The sequence below is a fragment of the Mytilus edulis genome, chromosome 12, assembly GCF_963676685.1.
Source record: "Mytilus edulis chromosome 12, xbMytEdul2.2, whole genome shotgun sequence".
Lineage (NCBI taxonomy): Eukaryota > Metazoa > Mollusca > Bivalvia > Mytilida > Mytilidae > Mytilus > Mytilus edulis.
In genome coordinates this window covers 33,806,254-33,818,907 of record NC_092355.1, presented here as the reverse complement: position 1 = coordinate 33,818,907, position 12,654 = coordinate 33,806,254, and the positions used below count along the sequence as shown (strand labels likewise).

The window sequence follows — 12,654 nt, the reverse complement described above, 5'->3', positions numbered from 1 at the left end:
CTAGTAATTATAAAGAAAAACTACTGAGGTTCACAATTGTCAATTTACTCTTACTGATCACACAAACGGAAAAATTATCTTCATTGATACAATTTGCTGTCGTAAATTGAAAGGCATACCATTACTCTAAAACTGTAGTTTGTATTACACTCCAGACCATTTGATTCAGCTTTACAATCATTGCATTTTATCTATTAAGATACAATGACAAAAACATTAGTGCAAACTTTAATCACAACAGACATTTGATATACAATTGCATAAGTACACTATCATCCAAACGGGAATTACATGGAATTTGTTTATGAAGGTTTGTCAAGTTTGCGACAAGGTCAATATAAGAATAATGAAACGACGGCGGCGTTAACTAACTTCTTACAAGCTTTACATTTTAGAAGGTGGATGACTTTATGGTTTTTACATTGTATGCAGATGCCTAATTGGCATGCTGTTTTATTTCATTTTTTCTTGATCTACATTTTAGGGTTCGATGACTGATTATTATCAGTAAAAGGATAACTATATGAAGTATGCGCTTACCTTGAAAGGTCTTAACGCATGTCAGACAGTTTTTCTATACACCCGACCTTAGTTCATTGAATTGTGATCAAGGTTACGTTTTCATGGTCAATATGTATCTGATACTATGAGCTATTTGTTTAATTGATTTGCTGTATGGAAGATTTGGAAGATGTTTATATACAACTGGCAGTTGTCATCTGACATTAACCTCATATTCCTTGTTGAATGGTTCAAGTTACATTTGGTCTTTTTGTCTTATACTTTAATCTATATGCTGCTATATTTGGTGGTTCGAATAATAACAGATGTACATCTATTTTAAGTTTATATCATCTTGACAATTTTCCTTGTATTATGTTCATTTAATGTGACACTTGTTGCTAAGTTAAATATCTAGGACACTAAACAAAACATGAATGTAGACTTTTGTTTTATTTTAGTTGATATACAAGATGGTGTAGTAATTAGTAAATGTCCGACAAAAATTTCAATATAAACTCTAACAGCAACACTAATGGTATTACCTGTATACTAGAATCGTTTTGTTTTTTAATGTCTAATGTATACCCAGTTACTGGAGACCCATTTGCATTTGGATAATTCCAATCAATAAATGCCTTCACTTTATAGTCACCATCTTTATCGAATCTAACTGATGGTCTATCTGGTTTAGTAGGAAACTAAAAAAAAAAGAACATTCTATTATAAATGAAATATAGTTAGCATTATGAATTTGTTTCCTAATATATTTACAAACGTTCGAAAATACAATATAAATTTTAAAGCTTTACACATTTGCTAACTCTTCAAAAAAGGTAAAATCAGACAAAAACTGAACTCCGAGAAAAATACAAAACGGAAAGCCCCTCTTCAAATGGAAAATTGCAAAATGAAAATCTCTAACACATCAAACGAATGGATAACAACTGTGATATTCCTGCCTTTGTACAATCATTTTCCAATGAAGGAAATGGTGAATTGAACCTGGTTTAAAAAGTTAACTAAACCGCTAATTTGTGTGAAAGTCGCATCAAATTCCAAGATAATCCCAAATTATTTTTGATTTCATAATGGTCTCTATGTTGAGTTTTATAGCTGTTCTTATTCTTTTATTTTTGTTTTCCTTCCTTGCCATTGTGTTGTCTGTTTGTCTTCAATTAACGAATGAATTTGTGGTTTTTCTATATTATAGATTTGTATGTGCCATCTTTTATTTTACAAAGTTTTATGTTTTGTAGAAATCTAATAAAAATCTACACTGTACTGAGGTTGGTTATCTCTATTTGTCCATGTGATTGCATTGTATTATCTTGATTTTTAATGTATATGACAATTAAAACAGGCTTAATGCATAAATCAAAAAGGAAAGCATGTATCTTAAAACTGCACGTTGAAGCTGAACATGTGCCTCACACGGATGCCTATTCCCAAGGCGAAGTATTTTGTTGTATAATGTTTTTACAAGGCTTGGTTAATTTGCAATATCCTAACAATGATACAGTTTGTTGATGATATTTTTAAGGCTCAACATTCCACTACACGAAATGAATCCCTCACAGGAGATCTTAAAGATGAAACTATGAAGTTTTACATTTTCAATATTTTGCATTCAAAAAGGCGTCAATAAATATTTATATGTACTTATGAAACCACATCATCTGAGATTTAACTGAATATTTTAAACTCCATATTCCCTGTTTGTAATGTTGGCTACTTTAACTAAACGTTGACCGTATCGTATCCGCTGGCATCAGGTGTTCTCAGTTCATTTCTTAGTGATTGTTACAAACTATTTTTTCACACTTACAAAAATCAGTTCTGTAATAAAGCATTACGGGATTGGAATAACGTTCCTGAGATAGTGCTTCATCTTGGTGAACACCTTTTTTGTTCAACAAGCTGTTCTACTGTACCGTTAAATATATCAAACATACGTTTTATTATTTTGGTCACTTTTAACAAATAATCTGTTAGAGGGAGCTGCACTTTAAACAGCAAGTATTTGATAGAAACCTTTTGTCCTAAAATTGATTGCTGTGTTTATACAACTTTCTAGTATGCACTCTGAAGATATATTAAAGTAAATTCCTTATAGTTTCTAATAATGCAATTTTGTTTATCCAATTACTCAAATTTATTTTAGCTTTATTTTAATTAATTTTTACAACATGTTCACAATTCTTATGCCAATCTTGTAATTGTTTTCATTGTAACTGCAATGCTGGTAACACGATATACATTTTTTAACTTAATATCTACTCGTTTTAAAAAAATATTTCCTTTGACTGACTACGTTAAATTTGAATGTGTCCTGTCATCAACTAAACAACGTTAGACAATATTTGTTATCGCACCTTCTTAGCACTATAGAACCATAAAAGAGAGCAATACGATACCAATGAATTATTCCAACTCTTCATTCGAAAACAAACTAGTCTTACAATAAAAAGAAAGAAGAAAAACGACCATAAGACAGCATAATTAACTAAAGACTGACCTAATCAGAATCTGGGTGTTATCTCAAATGTGCTACGGAAAGTTAAGCAAATCATGACCAACATGTGAAAACAGTCGTCTGACTCATGTATGTACAATGACAATGATGAGTTTATCAAGGCGGGTCAGATTCGAGAAAAAAAAGGGTTACAACAACTGTAGCATAACAATAAACTTATTATTTCATTATTATCGAAGAACTCTCGATAGCGTTCGTAAATTAATCGAAATGATGCACTCTATTTCAATATTGATTTGGAAGTCAACTTCACTACTCACAGTCGGAAACCCGGTTGAAATAGAACAAAAGAATCGAAGCTCTTTGTTAGAGAAGGCGATAAATGTGTACTGTAATGTTTACTATAGTGACAAAAAATTTAAAAGTTAATAGAAACAAACAAAATTACATTTTTTTCTCAATAACGAAGTATTATATTTCAAAAACACTATTTGCATAAGTTTTCAATTTATCTAGTACATAGTTAAGCAGAACAATTAGATATCAGGTCGACGGCATGGGTATCTTAAAGTTGGATGTAGAAAATGCATATCCTCCGATTTCTTTAAAAAATTACCACGGACGGAAAACATATCAATCTATTAGTTCAGTAATTTTCGTGTTCAAGAAAAAATTCCAAAAAACGGGTAACAATAGTATCGAAAATAGAAAATTGAGTGCACCTTTTTATGTTAGGGCGTGTCTGTGTTGAATATTTTGTCTTGACATCGTACAAAGCAAGAATTTTTCAGACACCGTCTCGCTTCAGATTCTATCATTTTTATATATCAAAGCTATAGGTTGACTTTATAACTTATAAAAATCACAGTACTAAATGATGAAATATATGGGTCAAGTGAAATACCTATCTAATGAATCACAAAAACAGAGCAGGTGTGTTCGAATAGCTATTATTTTACTAAAAGTACTTGACGACAGTCTTTCAAGTTGGATGATGAAAATGCATATCTTCGAAAAATTATAATGTTTTGTGTGTGATAACTAGGGTTTATAGTCTTCAACCACTAAAAAAATCTAGTCTGCCCTTTCACGAAATATTTAATTAGATTTTTTTTAAATGTTTATGATTTTTCGAAAATTCCACCTGACAACCGATCAGACAATAGTTTTAAGTTGAATCAATGCAGACAAGATCATTAACTGATGCTCATTAGCGAGTTGATACATTTCTCGTAATAATGCAACTGACATATAAGGATCGTACTGGTGCAATGTGGATAAATTTATCGATTTCCAAGAGCAAAATTGGTAGCGCGTCATGGCTTCCATTTCTACGATTGTGAAAATGAACTGGCGTAATGGGGAGATAATTTTGACGAAGTAGGATCCTGACTGCTCATAACTCTTGGTTTTATAGTGTTTTGTAAACAAAAACCTTCAATTCAATTTAGAACAATGGTGATGCAAGCTATGGAACAGTTTATCAACTGTAAAATGTATTCGATAATACTTAAAAAAACTTTAGAAATGGAAAGCGAATCCGAAACCATCTCTATTTCTATGAACATGTGTTCACAATAGACCGTCGATAACAATTTTTAAATGCAACTCGAATTTGTAGCAGGAATTTGATGTTCAGTAGTTGTAGTTTGTTAGTGTGGTTCTTTACTGTTTCTCGTTTCTCATTTTTTTTTTATAGATAAGACCGTTTGTTTTTTTCCGTTTGAATGGTTTTACACGTGTACATTTGTAGGCGCTTCATACAGTATAGCTTACTGTTTGTGCGAGCCATGGCCCAGTTTTGCAGATCTTTTAGACGAAACGCGTGTCTGGCGTACTAAATCATAATCCTGGTACCTTTGATAACTGTTTACACCACTGGGTCGATGCCACTGCTGGTGGACGTTTCGTCCCCGAGGGTATCACCAGCCCAGTAGTCAACACTTCGGTGTTGACATGAATATCAATAATGAGGTCATTTTTGTAAATTTCCTGTTTACAAAATTTAGAATTTTCCAAAAAACTAAGGATTTTCTTATCCCAGGCATAGATTACCTTGGCCGTATTTGGCATAACTTTTTGGAATTTGGGATCCTCAATGCTTTTTACTTGTTTGGCTTTATAAATATTTTGATATGAGCTTCCCTGATGAGTCTTATTTAGACGAAACGCGCGTCTGGCGTACTAAATTATAATCTTGGTACCTTTGATAACTGTTACCACTTCTCATATATCTATTTTTTGTATCTGCTGCTGCTTGTATTTCAAGTTTAATGGGATAGATGTCACTAAACATTCCATTATCGAGAAAAAAGCATAATGTATATATCAGAACCTGAAGTTAATGGATATAGCATACTGTTTAATGTTTTAATGTCATGTTTGAGAACTGTCATTGTATAAATTTCAAAGTAAATACAGTTAGATATCAACGTTTTTTACCTTAAAGATAATTGATTTGAAAAAAATACTAACTTCTTCATTATTCGAATTTCATCATACATTTTTAAAATAGCCATAATTAGGTTCTTAAATCATTTGTAATAAGATATGTTTCAGAAGATCTACTTCTTTGTTAAAATAAATCTTTTGGTAACAATAATTCTTTTCTTCAAAATTAGCAAAATTTGGAAACATTGTCAAAATACCACAGCTTTCTGCATTTCAAATTCTGCTGCACTTGGGGTTGAAAATTATGAATACGCTTAGCAAATTATACTGCAAAGTTATTTATATACGAAGACAAATTAAAAAAAAAAGGTTTAACATGTTATTAAGATGATAAACATTAGCATCACCTTATTACAAAAACCAAACAACATCAAGTATTACATGTATTGTTTGAGAAGCTAATATAGAATAAAACGTCTTGGTATCTTCCGATCAATGTCTTTTCAATTTGAAGTGTTCTCTCTTGAACTTTGGTTCATTGAATTTCGGCTCAGATGATTCTGAGTAGCAGTTTCAATCTGTGGAATACCGAACGAAATAGAAAATGAATATTCTATTTGCCGGCGTAGTTGGTTAATATAACATATATAACAATGCATAATGTGGGAGAATTTCAAATTTTAATCTTTTTGAATTTTTTTATCATAGATTATGGTACTGTGATTACCGCTTATGTCAAATTTGAGTTTTATGTCGAACATAACACATAAGGCATTTGAGGCAGTATCTATTTTTGTGTTCAATATCTAATTCGAGATGATATTTTTAGTGATCCGATTCAGAAAAGTTTGATTTTTCAATAGGAAGAACGTCACCAATAGGTCTGAATATTCAATTAAATAATCTGGCTTCTTGATTCAACTTGTTTTTGACCAACACAATAAATGAGGTCAGAAAAGAGAGGTGCACATTTTTTTTAGTACTAATAATTTCAGTGAAAGGTCACTGAAGGTCTCGACTGAAAATTATTCAGAACTTCTTTAAACCAATTTTAGAATCAATATATGGTTAAAACAACTACGCGAATAAACTGTTTCTTATTGTTTGGGACGACTTCCTGTCACTGCAAACAATTGTTTTGTTACTCGAATGCGTAATTCTTGTGAAAAACACGCAGATCAGACGGCTATGTACCATCAATTGTATTGGTAGATAATTCAAAAATGTACGTCCAAAACAAATTATTAGTAAATATGATTGGTATGTCCTTAACAGCAGAAGTCGGGAGAAATGTCAATTAACAAGGACTTGCCTTAGAAAATGAACAACAAATGGATAAGGATGGAAGGATGGAAGATTAGTATTTCTATTTACTTTATTTTCTTCCTATTACAAACAATCTTCATACAGACTCATCAAAGAGCGTGATATCCTTTATCTTCATGAGTCGACTAAAAGCCTGGAATGGATTTTTTGGTATAGTTTTCCATTTTTTCGATTTAAAAATTTAGAAATCTTTCAATTTTATAATTTTGATGGCCGATATTATACGAATAGGTTCATAAAGACCCTTTTTTGGACCAAAGTATAGAGGTTTTAAAAAATTGTTAAATCGTATACTTTTAGTTATTTATTGGACAGTAGAATGCTTCTGTTACATAAATATGGGCTGTTTTTGACAATACAATGCACATACATTGGATGCAAACATCATTAAGTCATGCTTAATCACTGAAATCTTCACAATTTTAGCATTTTAGTTAAATTTTAGACGGTTTCCGTCTTAAATGAAAGTGGTCGTATTCGTGTTCATTCTTAATATTGAAATGTAAGTTGTATTTGATGAAAATACATAACATATATAAAGGTTGTGGATGAACACGGATGCGGCTATTTTCATTTTTGACAGAAAACAACTGAAAAGTGACATTTTTGGGCATATTTGATAGATTTTTCATATTTAAGCTAGAATCGGATTTTTAATGAGTAGATCAGTCAAAACATTTTAAATATACTTTTTGAATCAACTGAAATTGACACTTACGAGTTTAAAAAGCGTCTGAAATCGTTCGTTAGATGAACTTGAAATTAAAGGCAAAAAATGGTCCTTACCGGACCTATTCCTTTGCGCATCACACAATTAATCAAATATTTCACTTTCAGAACTGACCAGTTCATACTATAATAACTACTTTTGACAAAGACTCTACGAATTTCAAACTGGAAGAGAATACAAATGTATGTAACAGACGCATGAAAACTTTAGACTATCAGTAGTTTTGTCAGGACATTTTACTAACAGGATCTGCAAATATGCTATATAAGGTTAAGATCACCAACTACTGACCAACCATCAATTATTTAGTCATTATATTTTTCAGTCAAACAGTAAAAGAGTAACGGATTATTCAAAATAATAAATGTGTGTTTCATCTAAGATTCACTCCATATGCAATTAGATTTTGATAACAATATTTGGTAGATTAGACTTTGGGCAAATGGCACTTTAACATTTGGTTTATATTTTGGTTCATTTCTTTTTTTTAACGATAGTTGGTTTAATGCCATCAAGGCCCGTGCTGATTTTTTTTTAAATTATGATATGAGTAAATGATACCGCAAAAGCATATAATACACAAGCGATCTGACATTTCTAGTCTTTTTTTAACAGAAGATAATATTATCTGAACTTTATCAGGCGATATAAAAAACGGATTCAATGCAAATATAGTTGCTGCTCAAAACAAAGTTCTTACACCACGCGTTCTAAATAATGAAGTCAAAATCATCTCTTCGTACATTTTATGATGCAATCACGAGTTGGTTGACCGCTGTTATATCCGTTTCACAAATGATAGTGGATACTGTCAAAATGTCGGAATTAATATCCGGTCCCCTATTCACGAATATGAATTATAAATTTGATCTTACTGATTATCAATTTTAAATATTTAGTTACAAGTATAACAATTTATTAGTTTGATAAATTAAAATGTAAATTAGACATAACAAAATGTAAATTTGATATATCAAAAAATTTCTGCGTTGATGGTGATTTTCCCAAATACCTATTTGGCATAAATGTTATATAAATAAGACGCTAGGACTAATTTTAGAGAATATGCCTAAATGTGTTTATTGCATTACTTAGGATGTAGAATCCTTAACCAATAAATGCACTGCTATATAGTTCCTTAGATTATACAAATGATATATTCCACAGAAAATAATACCTTACAATCCATCTTAATTTTGCGCGTGTGTCTTACATTAAAACAAATTATGTTTGAAAAATGATAAAAATGAATTTAAAGTTGGATAATCTTTTCATGTTTTTTTTTAAATTGATGAATGAACATGACGGGCTTTTTGAAGAAGGAAAAAAAGTTTGTTATCCCTGCACCATGTGCATGTACATATGTTCCTAGAATTAATTTGTTATATCAAATTGGAAAAAGTTATGTATGCTTTGAAGATTGATTTTTATCTTGGTTTTGAAAGTTTTTTTATAGACACAAACGCGGCTGACGTTTTTGAAACAGTCGCAGGTAAATTCTTACGCTTAACGTATGTTTAATTGTTTCCGTAAATCGCACGATTTTGTTTTGGTGTGAAATGCTAGCCAGAGTTGTTTTGTTACTATCTATTCTTAGGCAGTGTGAATAAAATACCATTATTAAAAAATTACAAAGATCTGTTACAATGGATAATAACTGTCATGTTGCTAACATGGTAAAGACATACCCATGAATTGACAATGGTGGCGAGTTACAGCTGCTTTAAAAGCTAGATTAACATTTCCCTTGTTCGACAGTTGCAATAAATTCCCTTATACTGACAACAATGTGTGAATAAAACTAACAGATGTAGAAATGTGAAAAATACAACAACAAAAAACAACAAAAAAAACGTTAACATTGTTCTATAATCTTAAAAATTATCAAACAACCAAATGAATCAATAAAGAAAAGCAAAAAATTATATAGCACACAAGCAAAAACGAAAGACAAAAACCAAACATTTACCATAGCACATGTACAATAACACAACGACGGGATGTACGAGCTACGTTAAATGAATACCATCAAAATTAGAATAAACAGTAAAAGTTCTAATTTATAAGACAAAAAAAGATCAATATAACACGTAATCAAAATAATATTCAACTTCAGTACATATAATCTATACTTCTAAACTATTGATAATTTTTTGTGAATTTAAAACCACATATTTACAAAAAAGATATTGGTATCTTTCGATGATGTTTTTTGCTGAAACACTTTTGACGTTATATCAAGGCTGAATACAAGCTGCACGCTCTTGTAACTTAAATTTATCTTACTCTCTTTGTGTTTTGTATAGTAGCTAAGAATTCTTCATGGTCCAAAAAAGATGCCATCTGAATAAGAAAATTAGACATTTTAATTATTATTTCAAGAGGTTTTTCTTCTACAGAGCTTTTTTTCCCTACCAAAACAGCATTTCATTGGATTGCTTTCTTCAATTTAGGAATGTTCAGAGCGTGACTGGTTTTATAATACTCTAAACGAGAACATTGAAAATTGTCTATTAAGTTTTAAGCTTGATGAATCACAACTATTCTAGCAGTAAGGGAACGATCATTTGACTTCAAATCGGAAGGGAAAAGGGGGGGGGGGGGTATATTCCGAACCCCAATTTGATAAAAAAAAATCTGATTCTACAAATGATAAAAAAAAATTCTGAATCAAGAGTTTACCCATACATTATGGTGTTAAATGTTGAAAACAAAATTGATTAGCAGCATCGAAAAAAAAAGCCCGGAATAAAACGTTTGCGCGGAAAAACGTCTGACTCAGATAAATACACAAAATACTCCCCCCCCCCCCCCACTCACCCCCTTTCTGAAGTTAAGTGGTTGCTTCTTTATGAAAGTCATTTTGATGATTTGCAGTAGTTTTAAGATACTAAAGATGTCTCGATTAAGCATTATAAAACGTAGGCTGTAGCAGCGTGCTTACAGAAGAAGAAGAAAGATATATTAGGGATCACTGATTTCTATCTTTTCTGTTTGTTCAAATGGTATTTCTTCTCCAAGGAGTATTTGGCAAAAGGAGGGGGTAATGGTGTTTTTTTTTGTTTTTTTTAAGTGTAATTTAACGGATCCGAGATACTAGACACATAATACATTTACCTCACACTTTTTGAGTAATGCATTTATGAATGAATCGTTGTTTGAGTAAAGACCAGTGGCAGATATTTCTGTGTAAGTCAAGTCGATTCGGAAAGACCTTAATTTTTAAATGAATTATGTGTTCGGCAATGATGCTGCTTTTGAAGTTGGATAAGGGCTAATAAAGCTACGTTAATTTTTTCTAAATAAATAAACAAATAAATATATCAAGTTTACACAAATATTTCTACAAAGAACTTTATTAATAATTGTTATAAATATCCATTTTATTCAAACACCGCTTGTTCCTTAAATATAAACAGTGAAACTAATGTTTAAATGCCTAGTTTTGTGTACATTAAATCTACACAAGGCCTACATCGAGTATCAATTGCATGTAGACAAAACATGATTTACGCTACATGTAAACATTGAGTTTTAGCAATGGGAACGTAATTTTGTTTAGTTTATGTGTAAGTTACACTTACACAACACCGAGTTTAGGTCAATGTGAACACGGCCTACGTATCTGTTTATTCTTTACTTAAGCCATTGTAAGCAAATGAAATCATTTTGACGTTGGTGAGGTATACAGCAATTGTTAAAATATATCCAGAACTACATTTTGTACACTTCTAATTTTGTGCATAACACAAATAATTCTAGTCAAAACCTGATCCAAAAACATATATTTTCAATCTTCAAAAAGGAGTATACTTATTGATTGACTGGAATCCAATAATTTCATTACAATTAAATTAAATCATTTCGACTTATCTTTAATATGATTATGAAGATATTTGATATGTACGCGTTTTTTTGTTTTATCTTCTTATTTGTTTCCTTTTTTTTTATGATATTTGAGCTTTGATTGCCACCTTATCTGATATTTCATATCGAATTGTTATACCTTCTCGTCTGTTAGCATGCAAGTTACGAGTTGAGTCCTGTTAACGTTTGCAAAACATTCGTGACCTAGTTTAAAATACAACATTTAAACAGAAATATGTGTATATATGACCTATATCTGCATTTAACTGTTTGTGCTTTTTCTAAATAATGTATATTACAAGACTTCGTACAAAAACGTTATAAGAACAAGTTATTACTATACCCATGCAGTTTTATTTGAGTACATTATTTTCTTTTATCGCGGTAGGTGTTGGAAAGATTGTTAAGGTCGCTGAGCCATCGTTGAAAGAGAACTAAGATCTCAAAGTGACGGTACTACGACCATCACGTTCGCACCGCTACTCACAATACATAAGAAACAGAAATGCAAAAACTAAGTACAAATAAATTGCTAGAGATGAAATTGGATAGAAGACCAAATTGAACTCAAATCGGATTGACGATTCCGAAGTGTAGATAAACTGTGTGTGTAGTCATGACTTACTTGTAATATACATTATCTAGAATAGAACACGTAGTTAAATGAAAATATATACATATATCAATGAACAAGATGGAACTCTCTTTAATCAAAACGTTCTACTATTCTGCATTGCCAACTATTTATTATCATAAATTAAAGCTTGTTATAATAATAAAGTGTATGAGGTTTACAAAATCCCTTAAATTATATTGTACGTTTTTTGAGATTTGTCAGAAACTATGGGAAACTGTTTAAATAGTCTGGAAAACTCTTTTGCTCAAAATATCAGCAGAATCAGAAAACAACGTTTTTAACATATAACATTTTTACAGTTCAAAAATAGACACTTCTAAACAAGAACTGCATTCTGTATACTCGAGGACAGTCTTTTTTCAGTTCAACTTATAATATATATTGACACCTAAACAGAAGTTGGTAGTTTTACCTACGAACCACTAAAGACCTTTTCACAGTCACATAATATGTCTACCAAAGAAAAAAGTGTAAGATTGTCCTCACCCCTGTAATTAAATAGGACAGACATAAGCTACTTAACATGTATTCTTACAATTATATCCTAAACCATTATGTAAGGTTCTACACCAAACTCCGACGAAGAGTGAATTTCCATTCTATACATGCTACGCAATACTGCACTTACTATGAGTGTACTGTAACAAAGTATTGAACGGAACGTATATGATCTCTTCGCCAGCGAATGGTTCTACACGCGAACGGATTCTTACAACACTGTCGTTT

At 31.1% G+C, this 12,654-nt stretch overlaps 1 protein-coding gene across 1 annotated transcript in view; it reads right to left on the bottom strand.

The window, feature by feature from the left end:
• The window catches only part of LOC139498309 (uncharacterized), a 78,262-nt gene that overhangs the window by 60,685 nt on the left and 4,923 nt on the right, over nucleotides 1-12,654 (bottom strand). Inside the window, exons 2-4 of the mRNA XM_071286676.1 lie at nucleotides 9,711-9,767; nucleotides 1,047-1,202; nucleotides 120-191 (exon numbers count right to left, since the gene is read on the bottom strand). Coding sequence (XP_071142777.1) covers nucleotides 120-191; nucleotides 1,047-1,202; nucleotides 9,711-9,767 — 285 coding nt within the window. The remainder of the gene's footprint in view (nucleotides 1-119; nucleotides 192-1,046; nucleotides 1,203-9,710; nucleotides 9,768-12,654) is intronic.